The 21,261-nt window shown below is 31.8% G+C and overlaps 2 protein-coding genes across 4 annotated transcripts; one reads left to right on the top strand and one right to left on the bottom strand.

Annotated features, from left to right (window-relative positions):
* On the top strand, positions 9,155 to 11,211 carry LOC105162894 (50S ribosomal protein L35, chloroplastic). Its single transcript, XM_011081062.2, has 3 exons — positions 9,155 to 9,567; positions 9,702 to 9,818; positions 10,920 to 11,211. Exons 1-3 carry the CDS (start codon positions 9,295 to 9,297, stop codon positions 10,992 to 10,994), a joined length of 465 nt encoding a protein of 154 aa, XP_011079364.1. The 5' UTR covers positions 9,155 to 9,294; the 3' UTR covers positions 10,995 to 11,211.
* On the bottom strand, positions 12,066 to 20,521 carry LOC105162895 (autophagy-related protein 11). Of its 3 annotated transcripts, none has more exons than XM_020693921.1 (6): positions 20,156 to 20,521; positions 18,488 to 19,830; positions 14,082 to 15,738; positions 13,464 to 13,669; positions 12,841 to 13,054; positions 12,066 to 12,767 (listed from the first exon to the last, which is right to left on the bottom strand). In XM_020693921.1, the coding sequence occupies exons 2-6, from the start codon at positions 19,429 to 19,431 to the stop codon at positions 12,372 to 12,374; spliced, it is 3,417 nt and encodes a 1,138-aa protein (XP_020549580.1). In that variant the 5' UTR covers positions 19,432 to 19,830; positions 20,156 to 20,521; the 3' UTR covers positions 12,066 to 12,371. The 3 variants fall into 3 exon arrangements, with proteins under 3 accessions (XP_020549580.1, XP_020549581.1, XP_011079365.1); XM_020693922.1 differs by having other exon boundaries at positions 18,488 to 19,707; positions 20,152 to 20,521; XM_011081063.2 differs by having other exon boundaries at positions 20,152 to 20,521.

Here is a 21,261-nt window from a genome sequence, read left to right on the forward strand (position 1 = left end):
CAAAATAAAATTAAAAAATACTATCTAAATAGACGTAAACATGGCAATAGCCTCTACTTTTATGGTGAGAATAAGTTGTAAGTTAAGCGGCAGTAAAAATTAGAAATATATAAAATCAAAAGATTGGGAAAGAATTGGAGTTTTTGTGTTTGAAAAAAAATAATTTAAATATTATATTTTTAGCAATACGTTGCAAGAATTGATAAGAATCTGCTTATAATTTTTAACTTAAATCAACTTAATTTAAATAATTTAAAAATAAAACAATAAACTAAAAATATTATTTTAAACTTATTTTGAACAATGAGAGATATAATAATTTTTTATCAATCTATACTATTATAAAGAAAATAGGTATTACAGACATAAAATGGTGGTTTTGACGTCATTGCGCCAATGTGATTACGAAAATACCCTGATAAGATAACTAACTTATTCAATTTTTTATGTTCTACATTAACTTAACTATTCAATTAACATATTTTATTTTTATTTATAATATATTTTAAAACGTGAAAGATTATTTATTATATGTATACAGGAATAGTTTGCTACGACGGCTAGTATTATTATAAATAAAATATGTTATAAACAAAAAGTGACGATTTTGATGCCGTTGTACCAATTTTATCTTATTCAAAAGAATGCCCTGATAAGATAAGTAATTTACTCAACTTTTCAAATTTTATATTAATTTTACTATCAAATTAATATATTTTATTATTTTTTATAATATATTTTATATTATAAAATATTATTTATTATATAGATATAAAAATAACGTGTTATAACGACTAATAATATAAAATAGAAACTGCTGAAAAAAAGAAAAAGAAGTGTATGGTGAGGGAAAATTGAAACAGCTTCATGTGACAATAAATTTTCACAGTAATGCAAGTACAAAAAGAAGTTTAATATTATAAAAAAAAACTATTGAAAAAAATATAAGTAAAAGAAAACTCTATAATATTTTTCTATTTTATATTTTTTATGTTGTCTGAACTCCTTTTTTTTTTTAAAAAAAATTATATTGATTATTATTTCTTATAATTATAAATTTAAATATTTTACTAACTATAAATAATACTGAATGAGATTTTCGCTGATGAGGTTTATTTATACTCAGAATATTAAGTACTAGTAAATAAATTATTGAATATACATTAACTTATGCCGTTGCATTTATTTCAGTTGTCATGGCAACCGTACGACATGGATTCAGACCGCATTATGGCTTATGCGGCTGAATTTAACCCTAAGCATTGAACATCAACATGTCTTTTGATTTTCTACGTCATTGTGGAAATGCATCATACTGAGCGGTTCCTTCTTTAATTTGGGATGAGGCAAAATATTTCAAAAATGCCAGATACTCAAGACAGGATGATATGAGCCTGCGTCAAATATCCCGTAGAGTGTGTGCGGTCATAGATTGGGGCTTACAACACATACTTATTTCACAGAATCTTATTCTGCATATGTAGATCTTCATCTTGGCCTTGACATTAATCAACTATACGGACCAGGGTACAACGTTTTATCAATTTTATTTCCATAATTGAGTGCATATCGTAATTATGTGGAGGCTAGTTCTGCAACAACATCAAGTCGATTGCACATTAATGCCAATGATGAGATAATGAACAAAATGAGTCAATACAGAATGTGGTGAGGAAATAAGAAGATTTCGGCGCCAACGCCACCGGCGCCATTGTGGGACGGACGGTAACTTTTAACATTTGTATGTAATTATCGTAATATTTCTAACAGTTTAATTATGTCTTTTTACTAATAAATTTTTAAATTTACTATTAATTATAATTAATAAATTATTTAAATTAATAATTATAAAAAATAATAATAACTCTAACTTTAAAAAAAAAGCTGCGGACAGCCTCCGCGACTTCATAAGAAAAGTAACTTTTTTTTTTTTGTGGATGACCATATTTGTGTTAATAGTTTTCTTTTAGTTATATTTTTGTTAATTTTTTTGTGATATTAAAATAAATAAACCAACTATAATAGATTAAAATTACAATAAATTAAGTAATACGTCACATCAATATAATAAAAAATTAACTAAATTCAATAAATTTATGATGGACATATCTACATGTTCGATTGGATTTAAACTCAAAATTTCAAACTTATTTATAAAATTTCAACCTTAATCAATAGGGTAAGATATTATGGTTGGAGAAGTACCTTCTCAAAGCTTGTCTTTCACGACATTAATGTTTTCTGATGTACATAACATTCTTCAAATGTGCAATTCCTGTCCCTTCAAAAGTGCAAGTTTTCGAACATATAACAACGTTAATTACTTGATACACATTTCTTTGTCCAATAAAGTTGATGCAGAAGAAACACGAGGATATGTATTTTTGCTCATATGGGAGGGCAAATTAGTCATTTAAAGGAAGTAAAATATTGTCCATTTAATTTATATGTTGGCAGAAATTAGAGATAAATAAGAAGTGATAAGGTAAGTCAACAAGTTGTTGGTCAATTCTTCTAAGGGACAGCTCAGTGGTTTGGGCTCAAGATTTCATACCGGAAGTCTTGAATTCAAATTTGAGTGGGTGCATAAGCATGTGGGATGACTTCGTCTCCAATCACGCAAGACATACCTTCAACATTATGATCATTGGTCAATTATAAAGGTACTTACAAATTACCCATCAATGCAGTCCTCACATTGGTAAAGGGAATCGAACCCACAATCATATAATTGAAAGTGGCCTGTCATATATGTTGGTAGTAAGAAGTGATAAGGTAAGACATCTAGTTGTTGGTCAAGTCCCTTAGGATACAGCGCAACAACTCGTGCTTAAAATTTTATACAGGAGGTCTTGAATTCAAATTTGGGTGGATATGTAAATGTAAGCGATGACTTCGTCTCCAATTACTCGAGACATACCTTCAACATTATGACATAGGTCGCTTATAAAGGTACTTATAAATTACCCATCGTTGTAGCCCTAAGCGACAACCCAACGGCTTGGCTCAAGATTTTCCACTTCAAACTCGGGTGAGTGCGTGAGTGGAGGGGGGAGGGTGTGCGTAAAAAAAATGCCATTCGTCAAACTGTAAGAGTGTTTGGACCCTAAGACGATTCTTGAAAATGAGCTAAAATTCGAAACTCTAGAGGGTTAAATAATTTTATGATTAACAAAAAATAAGACACCTATAATAAAAAAAAAAAAAAAAACGAAGTAGTTCCATCTCTAACGTGGGATAAAAACACTTACAAAGAAGTGATTGCACAAACACAAATTAAATTATCATTTTTTTAAAATAAAAAATTATCTAAAGAATTGGGGAAAAGTATTATTTTAGTCCGCTAAGTATGTCAAATTTTAATTTTAGTTCGATAACTATGTCCATTTTTGTTTAGGTCCAGTAACTTACGAAATTGCTTACTTTTAGTCCTCTGTCAGATTTTCGGACAATTTTACCCATATGAGTATATATGGATTAAAACTGTCTTTCAAAAATTACATAGGGGTAAAATTGTCTGAAAAGCTGACAAAGGACTAAAAGTAAGCAATTTCGTAAGTTATTGAATCTAAATAAAAATGGACAGAGTTATCGAACTAAAATTAAAATTAGGCATACTTAACGGACTAAAATAATACTTTTCCCAAAGAATTGCACTTCTCAGTAAGTGTTTTTTTTCTTTTTTTTTTCTGAAGGAAAGAGATAAGAAAAAGTATTGCAGCAGACAAATGTAAGGACTCTTATCTGCATTTTCACGAGTGGCTATCACTACTTTATGGGTTTATTTCACAAAAATACAAGAATTGTTATATTGCATTATTTCCTACCTCGTAACCTCATTTCAAGTTGGACTACATTTTTATTTTATTTTAAATATGATTACATATTTATTTTATTTAATTATACCTATCATATGCATAAATATAATATTATTTTGTTTTTGAAGAAAGATTTGATAAACACGAAATGTATATATTAAATGAAATAAAAGATGTAATAAAATTATTATTATTATTATTATTATTATTATTCAAATTTCGAGGATACAATGATCATTCTCATTGATGCAGTCTTGGAACTAAATTTCACACCACTTCCTAAGATGGTATTAGTTATTCAGATATAACAGTAATTAATATAGGGGTTTGATTTTATATCGGGCCCTCATACAACAAAGTAAATACTGTATTAATCTATATTAATTTCCTTACAGATTTATACATCAAAGTAAACAGGACCATAAAGTATTTAAAAATATCAAATTTGTAAATTAGATAAAATGTACACAACCCTAAGAATTTCAAGATTTCAAATCAAACATAGAAAATTTAAGACTAAAATCCATTTTACCATGGCGATTTCACGAAATAGTTAAAAATTTTCATGTATTTTAAAAATAGGCAAAAGTATTTTTTCTTTTTTCTAAACCTTGCACGAAACCCCTCATTTTGTTAGGAGAACTCGCGCCTAAAGTGCGATTTGGGATTATTTATGACAAGTTTTGACCCCTTTTTGGTCTTTAATTGACTAAAATGCCATTATGATGCGAATAAAATGAACATAGTCAAATTCACTCGTTTTAACATTGCTTTCAGTGTTTTCTTTTTTTTTTTTTTTTGTATTTTTTTCATCCCTAAAAAAGAATAAATAATTTTGTTCTTAAATATTTAAACATCAAAAAGTATATAATTTTTTCAAAAATTTATAATTTAAATTAAAAAATTACATTAGACATCACCATACAAAGATTATTATACTACAATTCACTTTTCAAATTTAAAAATCTGTGGATATATACATATTAATCACTTACAGTAATTATATTTTTTTATACAAGCAAAATGTTGCTCGTTTGGATATACCAACTCGAGATCTTTGGGCCTAATTTTTTTCAAAAGTCTTGAAAAGGAGACCTGTAAGAAATACGTTAGTTCTCCAAAATTTAAATCAGTAAACGATAATAGAAATAAGAATTGAATTAAAAAAATCATAATATAGAGTAATAATTGAATAAAAAAATATTAAAAATAAATAAAATTAAAAATTTATGTAATTTTTTACTAACATAAGTATTTCTTGTCCAAACCCTAACGAAAGAGGATCAGGTATAAACGATGGATTTTCGAGAGGGAGTTTAAGTGTAATTTTCAAACTTCTTTGAAGAAAAATAAAATTTCATATGTTTTGTGGGGTCTAAGTGTAATCAATCCTAATATAAATGATAGTTATTTTGTAAATAATTAAATATAAAATATACTAATTGAAATAAATTTTATTATTTTTTTTAGGACAGAATAATTATATCGGCAAACGGCAAGTGCAATATTAAGTAGAAATAGTATCATTTTTAACACAATGGTACAAAACAGTATTTAATCAACCAAATTCTTTTCGGAAATACTTTTTTATGAAACACTCTAAGAGAGTGTTTGCGGAAGTTTTTATATTTAGAAAAGTGATTTTTGTAGAAAAAGTTGAAAGTTGTAATAGAATCTAAAGTGAGCAGTGTTTTATAAAAAAAGTGAAAAATGCAAACAAAAGCTCAATTGGATAGTGTTTAATTAGGGAAAAACCACTTTTATGCCAAAGATTAAAGACCCTTTTGTCCCCAACTGTTAAAGAGATTTTATTTTTGTTTATATTTTTACTTGTTATTTGTCAATAATAATAATAATAATATTTTTTTATAAAAAATAATAAATTTTATTTTGATTAGTATATTTCATATTTAATTTTTTGTAATATTAATTGAAAAAGTGAATGTTTATTTTAATAATGCTCCACTAAGTAACATAATTGTTGATTCGTACATAATAATTAAACTTGCACGATTGTCAAACGAAAAATATTGTTTATTAATTAATCATAACCATTTAATTTATATGTTTTAAAGATATAGGAATAATATATTTAGATAATATAGCAAAAAAATATCAAAATTTTGAAAGCTTTAATATCAATTTAAAATATGTAATTTTAAAAATAAATTAAAAATAGTAAAAAATTAAATTAATATTATTATAATAAGGGTAAAGTAGTCAAAAAAATGAAATTGAATTTATTTATAAAAAATCAAAAACATGTATATATGTACAACGGTAAATATTATATTTGATCCTTTAAGCTTTTGATTAAAATTACTTTAGTCTCCTCAAGTTCATTTCTTAACTTTACTACCCTTAAACTTTAATTTTTGTCTTAGTTTAGTCCCTCTTATCATTTTTCAGTGAAAATGTTGTCGGATTTTGAATCTTTGAGGGTAAAAATAATTTACCAATTTTTAGTACAAAAAATGAAACATTTAATAAATATTGTTAAGGTTTTTTAACTTTTTTAAACTTAGCTTTGACTCTTGAAATAAAAAAATTACTGACTTAGGTTTTTTTTTATTATATTTTCAAAATTATGACTATTTTTAAATTAAGTCAAACTCTGGCGACATTTTCGGCTTAAAATGGTCAGAGGGACCAAATTGAGACAAAAATTAAAGTTTAGGAATGTTAAAGTCAAAAAAATAAACTCGAGGGACTAAAGTAATTTTAAACAAAAATTTAAGGGACCAAATATGACATTTTACCTATCTAAAAAGAACATACTATTAGAATTCAATTATATTTTATCAAAAAATTAATACATTAACAAAAATATTATATATAAAACATGTATCGAGTGTACGTTTCCGACTATTTATAACTCCCTTTATCTTTGAAAAAAAATAAAAATAAAACTTAGTGCAATTTTTATATTTTATAAATTGGAAAATGACCACACATTTATACTATTTATTAAGAGGGAGGGCACTAAAATAATCATCTTTGATTGATAAAAATATAAATGTAGCAATATATTTTTTTTTCATTTATACATATTTAAAATTATTTTATTTTCTTGATTTTGATGAATTGTTCATTTTCTTTTCACCCTCTTTCATTTAATACGTTTTCAGCAGTAGTCTAACAATTAGCTAAATCTATTAGTTTTCGTTTATTTTTTATATATATATATTTTTTGTAGTGAACTAACCATGCCTTTATGGACTATGAATTATAATTGTACTTATTTTTTAAATTTTTTTTTGGAATTTTTTCGTATGGACTAAGTGGGTTATTTCTTTTATAATTTTTTTAAAATTTTTCATCTTCCTCATTCTATTTTTTTATAATTTCTTTTTTAAAAATTAATACAACAAAGGCAAAATTGACAATTTCATGCCTTCATCTAATAATTACATAATTTCATCAACTATAAACAACACGTCGTTGGTGTCTCGCCTTTATTTTTTGGTATGTTTTTTTTTTAAATTTAATTTTTTATTTTTTTTTAAAATTTTCATCTAACTTCCCACCCCCATTATCTTTTGATAGTTATTTATTTCTTTTTAATTTTCTTTCATCTTTTCTATGTCACTAGTTTTTACAAATTTAGTATTAATTTATTATTTTATATATGCTTTATTAAATAATAAATATTTTATTTTAAATAATATTTATAAAAATTGCACACACATGAAGTGTGTCACATAATAGTTGGTAACAAATTATATTTAATCTATATATAATATTCATTTACATATACGTTAGATTATTAATTGTTGAACCGTAAGAATTTAGAATATTAAATCCAATAATTGATTCTAATGACATATCTACATAGAAAATTAAAAAAGATCGTAGTAAAAGTGATATTGGATTCTTTAGATCATAGAATTTCAAGAGACTCAATTCTTATTTATGTTTTGAAAGTAAAACTCTAGCAAATAAACTAACACTATGTTTGAATTCATGTTTTCGTATTTTTCGAAATAAGATAAAAATACACTTAATATTTGTTTTTATATTTTTTTGTTTTTCAACTTTCTATATATATAATATAAAAAAGACATGATTTGACAATAAACAGTAATTTTTGTCCTTCCAAAAATACAACATTAAACATAAAATATTTATATATAAAAGAGATATAATTTGACAATGAACAGTGATTTTTGTCTCCCAAATTCCAACATCAAACATACACCACTTATTTTAAAATATTTTAAATTACCTCAAAACACAAATCCAAACATATCTATCTCCAACACACACTTACTTATCTCTATTTCTCACTCTTTATCTTCAAAACATAAAACAAAACGTTCAAAACACAAATCCAAACATAGGGGTAATGTTTTCTTTGCATTTCTCTATAAAAAAATTCATCATTTTCATTCATCGAAATTATCCAAAAATTACCATAAGTCGAATAGTAGACCACATTCAGAAAATTATCATCTAGAGATAAGCCATTTGCACGGCCTATGTTACGGGCAATTCTGCAGCAATGGACGTAAACGTTCTTGTGTATCGGCCATGTTCCGTGGCTTATCTCATGTCTGCTTTAAATATAAACAGCATATTAGACAGAATCGCTTTGATGATAACTCATGCTCGTGCCTTACATTATACTTTTTTTATATGCAGAAGCCCTTAAGGTATGACCACGACTTATCAATCAGCTAAAAATTTTAGCAAAAATCACTTATCAAACATTATCTAAATTGAAAACAAAAATTATAATATAAAAACCACAACAATATAAGATAATAATATACTTTTAAAAAGGGTTAATTATACTTAAACTCCTTATAGAAATGTTCAATTACACTTTTCTCCAATTTTTTTTTGAAATTACACTTACACCCTCTCTGAAATTTTTTGATTTACACTTGACCCGCTTCCATTGGGGTGGGGGGTTTTGGACTATAAATGCTGTAAGCAAAAACAATTACGTAAATTTTTAATTTTTCCTATCATTTAACATTTTTTATGTATATTTTTATATTTATAAAAGAATAAATATAATATGTATATATATATAAAGTAAGGTTAATATCATTATATTTTTTTCAAGTTTAAATATGTTACATAAAAATGTTAAAATGAGAGATAAAATTAAAAAATTATATAATTTTTTTTAATTTAATATAACTATTTTTTATTTAAATCTTAATAAAAAGGGATCAAATACAAATAGTGAATTTTAGAAAAGAAAATAAGTATAATTTTAAAACTTATTTCATACCTTGAGATAATAACTATGTGCAATTAAATCTTTTAAAAGCTACACATTCAAATTTACCCTTTTAACAGAGAGCAGTGAACTGTAAACTCACCCCGCATTTCATTTCCAATTACCGAAACAAGATTTGAGGTTCCCAATCGTCTGGGCAAATTTCTCCACACCCCTTTATCCATAGCCACAAGCTCTCAAGAAAACTCACAACTGCTTGAAAAACCCATCTTCCTGACAGCTGAAATGACTGCAGCAACAATGGCTACTACAGGATTTTCTTTTGGACTGAAAACTTTTTCTCCACGGAGAGAAAAACGAACAGCTGCAGTTGCCTTTACCTTCACGCCGTTCATCAAGAAACAAGCCTCATCTCTCAACCTCAGTTCCTCGCACTCTATTTCTGGGCTTCGTCCTCTTGTTCTCAGCAAAACCCTCACTGCTACCGGCCCTGTTCAGAGGAATTCATTGCCGCTGACGGTAGTATGTGCAAAGGGCTACAAGATGAAGACCCACAAGGCAAATTCTTTGTCTTGACGTTGTGTATAGCTTGTTTAGTTTGAATTTCATGGTGTGTGTGTGTGTGTGTGTGTTTAGTGATGTGGGCTTTTCGAAATTTTTAATCTTGATGATGTTTGAATGGGAAAATTCAGGCTTCTGCTAAGCGGTTTCGGGTCTCGGGAAGTGGGAAGATAATGAGGAGAAGAGCAGGGAAGCAGCATTTGCTGAGGAAAAAGAATACTAAGAGGAGATTGAGACTCTCTAAAATGGTTTGAGTTTTGAAGCTAATTTTTTCTTGAATTTCTTTATTTCTCTTTTGAAATGAAAATATTTGTTTTTTACCTTGCTTTGATGCTATTCTCACTGTTCTTATACCAGTGTGGTGGTTATAGCTAGCATACGGGTAAAATTGCAAAGGAGTTTAGGTTAAACAAGCTAGAGGTTCGGTGTTAAAGAATGAATGCTTCGTCTAAAAGTTTAAGTTGTTAGATTGGAGAATCATTTAATATTTAATATCTCTAACAATTAGCCCGAGTTATTTTTAACTGTTAAAGATATGGTGAAATGAGAGTAATGAGGGAAAAATAATGGGATAAGATTTAGGATGGTGCTGCTGGATGATCTTTATTCTGAAGTTAGAAAGAAAAGAGGTTCATAACCGTTAAAGATTTTCTCTACAATGAAATTCAGGGTTGAGAACATGGGGAATTGTCAGGAAGACTATCGTGAAGCCCTCAATCTTTTAGCTTGAGCATATGCCTGTTCTATCATCTTATTGTAATTATGGAGTTTATGGTCCGATAGTTTTGTTGAAACGGCATACAAAATGTTCCAAACACGCATGCATTGTAATTTGTTGGTTACTCTGGTTTGGCATAATATTTTTAAGCAGCGTTGGTTCTACAACGTAGACGTAGACTAGAGTTGCTCTGGAGGCCCTGTTGACTAAAGTAAAGTATAAACATGGAAATACTACTGCACTTTCTACTGGGCGTTCTTTTGTCGAGTAGCATGACAATTTCGAGTTTTTAAGATGAAAACTGGTCATGAATATGAATTCCAGGCACTACATGGATGATATTCACATTTATTGTCGAATGCTTGTTTTTGCTTATTTGCTGCGGAAGACTGAAGATGCTTGCTTATTGATGAGAACTACATAAAGAAAGAAAACAGAGAAACGAAAGTAGTGACTAATTATGTCCACCATTGGCAGATCAGCTGTGAATGCGTTAGAGTGCCCTGGAGTTGCTGCAAACCTACTTGCTGATTTTCTACTTTCCATTCGCACATACCCCAAGATTCTCATGAATTAGTTTCTCTTTTGACAACACTATGCTCTGTTACATCTAAGTGTTTGTTATCTGCAGGTGCAAGTTGACCGGAGCGACTATAACAACGTGATAGGTGCCTTGCCATATTTGAAAGTAAACCGGTCGAACTAAAGGTAGATTCACTTGTCAAGTGCTAATGTGTAGAGCTCGTCGTTTCATTGCAAAGGTCCTTGTAGCGTACCAAAAGAGCCCATCAACTTTGTTCATCATATGATTCATTTTTTGCATCCATTTCGCCATTTTATCTTCCAAATGCATATCTGTTACGAGCGCTACCTTTTAGCTGCTTGAGCTTTATCATTCAATGAAGATATTTTGTTCTCTGCAAGCCATGGGTATGTTCTTACTTCCATGATTGTAAATGGCACCCTCTGCTGCTACTTCATCTGGCTTTTACTGAGCATTAGGCAAGAATTTCCCCAGGTTTCCAAAAGAAAGACCGAAATTAAATTAAATAAATTTAAGCTGGATCCCTAAATACTTCATTATCTCTTTATTCAAGATTTTTAATGTGACTAAAAATCAATATATAGGTACGGTATTATTGCTGTTTGACATAACGCACCTTGAATTCATGAAATTGGTGTTAATTTATAAGGTTAATTACATTTACACTTCCTTCTGAAAATGTGAAATGACATTTTTCTTCAAAGATATTTCAAAATTATGCTTGCACTTTCTCCGAAAATTCATTATTTATATTTGGTTTTTTTTTTTTTTTGGCTAGAATTTAGATGAAAAATGCCGACGTTAATGAAAAAGTTGCAAACTTTTTCAATTTTACCCCCTTATTTAATATTTTCATGTAATAAATTTGTATTTATACAACGGTGTTAACTCACTCCATATATATATATTTAGATATATTACATTTATTTCTTTATAAATACAAAAATATACATGATAATGTTAAATGAGGGGCACAATTAAAATTTTATGTAATTTTAACATCAACATTTTTTGTGGGAATCTTAATGAAAATGAATCAGGTATAAAAGAATATTTTCAAAAGAGGTGTAAATATAAGGACATTTAACTGAAAATTTAGAGGATAAACCTAAAAGGGTGAAACAGACTACTTCAAAACCAAGAAAATAGCATGAGATTTGAACTGAATCTCCAATCTAATTTGCATGATCAAGAAGCTAATGCTGCTGCATAACAAATCAATCCTCCAAAAAGAGAAAGGAAATTGAAAGCTTTCAAGAAAAAGTTGTCCAAGAACTGGAATAAAATCACCAAAACTCCACCATCCCATCAAGATTTTGCCTTATGACAATCATTGGGGCTCTGGTGAAACATAAACATAGACAAATATACATGAGAAATCAGCCATCTTTATTTACAGAAGAGATGGATTGAATTGATTTCTAAACTGTACAGAAAGAAAAAGGAACCAAGTCACAGTCTCACTAAAAAGCATTCAGTTTTAAGTCATATTCACACTTTGGTGTCTTCCATCACATCTATCTGCCATTTGCAATAAGATCAGGAAGGAGGCGAGTGAACAGTTGTATCAGGTAACATCGCTACCGTCACGACAAAATATTCACGCCCAATGGGTAGACCGTATGGATTTGAAGTCGATCCCGGGTTCAAGGTCAGCTGGCTGGTTCCGGTTTCGGAGGTCAGTATATCTACATGGTCTTGGTCTGAAGTTGACAGAGAAGATTTCACTATCTGATGTTCGATATGGACAACCTGTCCTACAATGTAGCTCGGACGAGTGTGGAGGTGGTCGGCAAATAACGCCACAGATTCAGCAGAGAGATAATAATATGGGCAGTTTCGGTTGATAGCCTCGTAGTGCCCGGAAGAGTTGAGGACAAATGCAGCAATCTCGTGGACTTCTAAACGACCATATGAAATCTTCTCTTTATTCGCCTGTAATGGGAATATCGTTTCATTTTATCATGGTTTTGTAATGTAGTTGGAAGGAAGAGTGGTATATAGCTACCTGTTTTTCCAATTGATGCTTCAAGTAAAGAGTGTTCACCAACTCTTTCTTCTCTTCTAACTCCTTTTTAAGCTGCTCGCTTGTAGCTTCAGCTTTGGAATACCGGTCAAGCAATTCTGCTCGCTGCCGTGACAAAATGGCAACTTTATCGGCAAGAATCCGAACAAATTCACAGAATTCAGCAGTACTATCATCATCGTTTTCATTGGCAGAACTGAAAATTTCAAGCAATACAATCAGACATCAATTTCCATTAGCATTGCACCATCCAATGAAAACAGAATGCAAAATTGCAAGGCAGGCAAGAACTAAAGGAGAAATTTTGTTAGTACTAAAAGAAAATTTCACATGTATTTTATGAGAGGGAAACTCCAATAATCAGAAAGAAACCAAGCCTGTTACAGCATCAGAAGGTGCAGTTATGGAAAACGACAATAAATTATCCAAAGAATCTATAAAACTTTATATCAGAAACATACTATGGTAACAGGCACACGCATCGAGCATACAAGTTCACTGGACAAGCCTAGACATTATTTCAGTACTGTATGTGATTAGCATACTTAACAGCAACCCATATAAATATCAAATCCAACGGCAAAATGGAAAGCAGAACTGCTTACCTAGCTAAAGCATGTAACGAGTCGGAAAAAGCAGCCACCCCTGATGATGAAACACAGCTTCTCAGCCTCTCAAAAAGACCATGCATTTTGACAGTCGAGGCACGCAGTGCGCTATATTCAGAGGCCCTGCGATCAGCTGCACAAAGATGTGTTTGTGCTTCCTCTCTTGCCTCATGCAGAAAATTTTCTAAATGAGCACAGTTCATCTGAAGCAACAAATAGAACAGTCTTAACACTGATGAATTTTAAAATTTCATATGGAGTTCGATGCGGAAATAAAATACTGTTACAAAGCACAACAGTACATGCGAGCAAACTAAAATTGTCCTCAAGTGTCCTACCTCCTCACTATACTTTGTTTAGAAATACCAAACGCACCCCAAACCAGTACATATACCACTAAGAATGATATCTAAAAGGTGCTCCTGAATCCAACAAGTAAATGCGGATTTTCATTCCGCTGTCTACCCTTGAACAAATTAAAAAGTAGCATTCAGAAACCTGAAATGGAGAGGAGGAAAAGTTCTATAGAGTGTCACTTAATTAATAGCATGCATCTTACAGACCCCTGGTACACAGAAAATAAAGAGTTCATCACTTTCCAGTTAGTAATAATACCTGAGATTCATCAAGTAGCTTCCGATTGATCTCCAACTCGCTTCCGAGCTCATAAACCTCATCAATTAATGCCTGGATCTTGGCTTTTGCGTTGTCTAATTGACTTGATTTCTCTGCTAGTGCCTGTTGCAATTCCAGCACCAGGTTATCACTTACTTTGGCATCCAAACCTGGTAAAACAGCTGTTTCACAGGATAGAACATCTGGTTTCTGCGACACACTAACAGCCATATTACTCGTAGCAAGTGCAGTGCTCCCATCACACAATAGTATTTGCTTCTTTTCTTTACCAGAAAGATGTCCTTTATCACGGTTTAGATCCAGCATCGACGAATCCAGCTGAGGGTTTAGCATACCAGAGGAATCTGTCATATTGTCATCCAATCCTTCTTGTCCTTTAACATGTTCTGGGAGAATCCCAGATTTTGAGCTAGATGCACATGAGACCACATCCATTGCATGGTGCATGGGAATTTCTCCAACTTCCGACACTTCTGACTTGTTATCATGATTCTTTGTGGTTGACGCCACAAAATTAGATGCATCCTGATCAGCTGAAAGTTTACATCCTTGCACATACTGATCTGACAACCTCAGCTCCAACTCCTGAATCCGTTTCTCATAAGATTCACACTGCATTTGCTTTTCCTTTAGCATTGATTGCAGGTGTTTTTCATACACATCTTTCAGATGTAAAGCTTCAGAAGTCTTCTCGGCAACATTTTGCACTATACTATCTAATTTCCTGTCATCAAGTGATCCATAATCAAACTCAGCACTCATGGAACATATTAAGGCAATTTTAGAAGCAAGTTCAGCTTTTAGTTTTGCATTCTCAACTTCCATCTTGCTAGTAACAGAAATCTCCACCAACTCTGACCCCTCAACTAAGTCATGGAAATCATACTTCCCGGGAAAGTCCACAGCTTCTACTTCAGCTGCCTCTGAACTATCATCAGACATGCGTGATGAACTCCTCAAAGTCCCACGCTTCTCACTCTTTGAACAGAGACCTAACAATGATTCAGGAGCATAACGGTCTAGATCTGAAATGTCTATATCAAGCAGATTACAGTCAAAAGGAATTATATTGACATCACAAGGGTTTGGCATGTCATACAATCCCATGGATGTTAAAATATCCCGAGGAATATAAGTACCATGTTCTTTAAAGAATTCCTCACGTCTCCTAACTTCAGCACCTCTCTCTGTTGCAAGTTTTTCAGCCAATTGTCCAGCCTTGCCCAAGTAGATTTTCATTGCAGCTTTTCTTCTCACTACTTCTGCGAGGCATGCTCTGTATGCCGGACCAATCCCACGCACCACCTTTAATTGCTCAAACTGATCATTTTGACGCTTCAAAGCCTCCTGGATGACAGAAAACTTATACCGCACGTCTTTAATGGAATACTGAATATATGCAATCTTTTGCATATAATTGTGCACAAACATATTCATCTCGTTCTTCTTTTCCATGCAAAAGTTGAGCAAATCGGAAATTGCACTCTCACAAGCCTGCATCTTTGGGAGATAATCTTTCTCATGGCTATCATACATAGGACCCAATGCAGAAACAGCATCATGAGGACGCAGCGAAGATGACATCTGGTCGGAAAGACAATCATCCACAAGCTTCTTCACAGTATTTACATCTTTACTGCAGTAACAAACATATTAGTTTCACTAGATAATAACTTATCAAGCAAACTGCAAAGTATACTAACAACATCATATTTAAGCAAAGAGAATAGCCTTGAAAATAATGTATATAGAACAAGAAAAACTAATGCAGCAAGCCACAATAATAACGATATACAAGGTTGCATCTGGATGCCCTTACAGAACTCAAAAAACAAGCTTTTGAATGTGTTGAGGCCATTTGGCAGCCTGTTTTCATTTTCAAAGTCTGGAAACAAGAAAGCAACAAGGCATGTTTCTAGAAAGAGAGTTTCCTGTGTTTCTTGTGACGCCTGCCAAACCAACAACAATCTCTACGACTGCCTGCTATGTTTCCAGGCAGTTTGTTTCACATTTTATATTTTTCAATCTTCTAATTGTTTTTAATACGTACTAGTAGTAGCAGCAGTTTCTCCCCTCTACTACACATTTATTATATTTATTTGGTCTAATAAATGCTCTTACAAGAAGATATCAAGTCAATATTTATGTTCAAATGCAAAAACAGGCAATAAATGTGTTTTCATACTTTTCAATGTTAAGTTCTTATCGACCAGATGCATGTTTGCATGGACAAGGTATTAAATAAGATAGCTGATGTATGTTTTTGAAGCTTAAACATACTTCAATTTTCGAAAAGGGCATGGAATTTGGCAAAATAATTGAAATTTCAGAAACTCTCGATATTATCAATAATGCATTTTAAGCATTTTTTGAAAAACATTGATATATATACGATGAGGATATAGTAAGTTATATTAGACAGTATAACTATAATTTATTAATGCAAATTTAAACATATTAAAACCATGGTGGTGAATACAAAGTAAATCCTATTGACTTAAATCTCACAAGAACAACACTACAATGAAAAGCGGATAATGAAAATAAAATTGTTGTTCAGAACCATATGAAGTTTCCAAAGATCAAAGTTGCTATAACTGGTCTCTCTCCTACCTCTGCTTTTAAATTGGGAATACATATTACTAGTATGGTGTTGACAATTTGCAGGCCATGTCATTGAATGAAAATGTTCCTTTCCTAATTATCCTTTAACAGGCCTAATTACACATATACGCAATAAAGAAGAGTTTATTAATTTGTTTCATTATTATTTCATTATTAAGTTAGTAATATGGTAAATATTGTTTCATCGATATTTATGTAGAACATAAAAATATTTTAATAGTATTTAACATTTCAGGAAATTTTGAGAAACTTCCAGAAATTCGAAGGAAATTCTATAAAATTAAACTAAAAGCTGAATTTTGCTTAGGAACCTCAGTACATTGGATATTTTGACCGCAATTTTGGGACACAGAGAATTTAATACATGTTCGTAGGTACCAAATTTATATACCCGCCTAGCAGTAAAATATAGTTATGTACACCAAAGAGTTGACAAGGATCAACCAACAGCAGAGTTCAAAACTTGTTGTCTGCTCCTAGAAAGTAAAGGAGTGCTATAAACATCCTCATCATCATTTCTGAGGGAACCTACGTAAGCTGGAAATGGTTGTGCTCATCCTCTTGATAAAAAACTTACCTAGTAAACCATTACAAAAAACCACAAGTCTTTGCCTTCCTCTCCAGGATCAAACGCTCTGGGCTGTACCTCTCTTGTCTCCCCTCAGTCCTTGTGAAGTATTACCATGTGTACTAAGTAGTAAAGACTAGGTGCACCAGTTACTCCTGGCATACTGTTCTTTCCCAAGAACCTAAGCTAGCAACTTTGTCAACTATGACATCACAATACTTGAGCCTAAAGCTGGAACATAAATCACTACAACTACACCTATTCAAAGAATTCCTTGACGCTAACAAAGATCATAACTAAACTTATGCATCACATCCATTATAGAACCTAATTTGCAGTTCCCGGCATTTCCAAGAAAATGTCAGTCAGTTTAATGTAAAAGAAAACTTTGCCTGATGGCTAAATCAGCAGTCTTACCTTGGCCTTCCAAATATTATAATAGCCATAAGAGAATTTCATAGGATCAAATTCTACTAATTTTTCCACATAATTTTCCTCAAGTTTCTCCACTGTTTAGACATAATGAAACCATGGATCATGTTTTACATAAGGAATTATAGTCTATTCAATAAAAGGTATTTAATGTTTCTAGTAAAGCAAAAAGAAAAAAGTCAACCAATACATCATGCTTGCAAACAACACTGCACCATAGTCGGCGCCGCAGTCCAATTTTGTTTGCCTTCATGTGGAAATAAAATCAGAATTGATGCCGCCCAAGTGGTTAGCATGTATTACTAAGTCAGGACAATTCCTGACAACTGCATTTGGTAGGCTGGTTTTAAGTGAGAAAATTTGTGACACAAATAAAAACATATTCCGGACAATGCCGCCAAGAAGAGCCAAATCAAGACGACAATACCTAATGACGCAAAAAGGGCATACAATGTATAATAAATATCAGACAAGTCAGCCGAAAGGACAAAGGGAGCCAATATCTGATCATTGTCGTTAAGCACATAACATGTGACCAAATGGACAAAAAGAAACTTTTACAGCTATTAACAAACTGAGATTACATTACCAAAAATGTACTGGTTTTGCATAAATCACATGCCAATATTATCAGTCGGCTACAAAAAATACTAAAGCAACTGTAGTATGAAACATGCTGTACAAAAAGAATAACCAAATAGAAGGTTGGAAATGTAACACTGGGTGCATATGCAGTCAAGAAACAGAGAGAGAGGATGACCTTAAAGCCTGCATTATGCTCTTGAGCTCATTGATGAATCGTTGGTGGTCTTCTATTGATGTCTCCAAATCTTTGATAAGAAATGAAGCTTTGCCAGAAAATAATTGTTCTGTATTGCGCTTCAGGTCTGCAAACTCCAGTTTAAATTCTGAAACTTTGTTTTCGAACTGCCTATGTGAAATGCCGCAATCCTCCCATGTCTTCTGCAAGTTCTCTTCCTTCACAAAATCCAGCAGGCACTTGCGATTGGCAGTCTGTAAGGACGGCAGAATTCTTATAGATCTCAATTTCTCTTTATCCCTCCCAAAGTTCAGCAGAAGGTTGGCATGGCTCCGGTGCTGCTGCAAATAACATTTCATAAAGTCCGTGTAGTTTTGGTGAATCATCTTGTAGAAATGATCTAAGTTGCCCCTAGCAATCTCTAATGCTCTCTCTTGCACCTTCTGCTCTTGAAAAAGCCTTTCACACATCTCGATTTTTGCTAATGTTCGATTGTAAATAGCATGTCCACAGTGAAAATGAAACCTAAATTGTCTCTCATATGAAGGTAACGCTTTCAATGCTGGATCTGAAGCATCATCAAGTGGATGAGGACAGTTAGATGAGGATGGCAATGGCAGATCAGGAATGTCAACAATCGCAACTTGTTCCGGCGCAGGATGTGGTGAATTATTTCGCATCCTTGCTTTATTGAACAAAAACACTTCCCGTTCATTAGATGGGAGTTTATAAGCTGACAGGGGGCGCTGCGGCTCCAATTTCAAGTCCAAGCACAAAAGAAGCTGATCGTGGAATGGTATCCCACAATCTGATTCCAGGAACTTCTGCACAGCCTCAACAAGAGTACTTTCATCACAGTCAAGTTTATATGACCGCCCACTCTCAGCAATATGAACCACCAGCTTTCCCATTTGGACAACAGCTTCCGAAGAACTGGAACACATTTTCTCTAACCCCCAAAGGAATCAATAAACCTCCACCACAATAACCTAAGGATTAAACTACTTAGCAGGTATAAGGATGGCAAAACTCAACAAGACCACAACTGAAATTAGAAAAAGCAGCAGAACCCAATGAAGATCCTATCAGCACACTCCTAAACAGCACGTATAACACCCGCCAATATAACCCGAATAATCTTCAATCCACCGGTGATTCAACAATTAAACTTCAACTTCAACTTCACCATCAACAACGTCGCCCCATATTCCTTCAGAAATCTGTAAAGAAACCCAATTTAATCGAACCACCGAAACATTTAACCAGAGAAAACTCCAATTGCCACCGACTAACACCGCAGAATCCTCCAAAGATACAAAAGCACAAATCTCAGGGCAACCCACCTAACATGATATCAGCAAAACACAAGTTTACTCACATTTGCAATGCACTACAGCAATCAAGAACCACCAAAAGCAGCCCACATAAAAACAAACAAATAAATAACAATAATTAAAAAAGGGCTCTGTGGAAACCCATTTTTTCAACTACCCAAAACACACAGCTTTAATAAATAAAAGACAAAGAGATATAGATACCAAGAGAAACGAGAATTCCAAACCCCAGAAATATTAGAAAAACAATTCCAACACGAAACTCATACGACATCTATTCTTTTCCCTACGAGTTTCTACATATTCGTCTCTGTCAACACACAAACATACCTACACGCACGTCAACTTGCTCGCGACAATGGTGGGAATGTCGTTGAATGATGAATGATTGACTATATCATTATCAAGAAGTCCGTTCGTTCCTTCCTCCTAATACTGTCGTTTCAACCATACACAGAAGCAGAAGCTTCGCAAGGAAACACCAAACAGCAGAGCAGAGGAACTCGGAAGCAGCAGCAGCAGCAGCAGACCCTGCTGTCGTTTACTGTGCGTGCTTTGCAATCTTTGCTCCGAGAAAAGGGAGGAGAAGAGAAGAGTCCTCAGGAAGAACAGGGAAAAGGGATTTTAGCTGACTGCTTTTTGTATTTATCGCATCATCATCTCTCTCTCTCTCTCTCTCTCTTTCTTGTATTTTATTCGTATTTTCCACTTTTCTTGGGGAATTATTATACGCGAGTAGAATGAAGCGTATTAGGACTCTGATACGTACGTATCTTTTGTTTAATGTTGTTGTGTAATGAATGTGAAGTATCAACATTTTTGAGAAAATTCTTTTATTTTTGTTTACAAGGATGTTAATTATATTTTATTATTCATTAGTATCTCATATCGAAAATTATGTTTTAAAAAAATAGAAAAAATTAAATTTATAAATTTTTTATTATTTTTTAACATATAAATATAAGAAAATAGTAAATAATTTAAAATTTAAAATTAAGTACTTGAATAAATATAAAAATACAAAAGTACAATGAACACAAAAATAAATTTAAGTTATTTTTTAACTAAATTAAGTAAATCTTTTGAATAAAGATTATCAATATTATAGTTATCTAAATTCAAATAGAAAATAAAAAATGTCTTTTTAAGTGGCAAAATAAAAAATTATTTTTAAGTAATATTTGATATCAAACTAAATTTAAATCCTATAGTTGTGCATATATATAATAATTTTCTAAAAATTTTAGGATATTTGGGTCGGGCTACATTGGTAATTTTGTGTATCCTATTTATCATCCAATGAATATGGATAATCCTCTAAGGAGACAGTCTAACGGTTTGGATTCAAATATTTTTGTAAGAGATCTTATTTTTAAATTTGGGTGTGTGCTAAAAAATTAAAAAAAATCGAATGAATATGAATAATATAATCTCAATTCA

The sequence above is a fragment of the Sesamum indicum genome, linkage group LG5 (genome assembly GCF_000512975.1).
Source record: "Sesamum indicum cultivar Zhongzhi No. 13 linkage group LG5, S_indicum_v1.0, whole genome shotgun sequence".
Taxonomy (NCBI): domain Eukaryota; kingdom Viridiplantae; phylum Streptophyta; class Magnoliopsida; order Lamiales; family Pedaliaceae; genus Sesamum; species Sesamum indicum.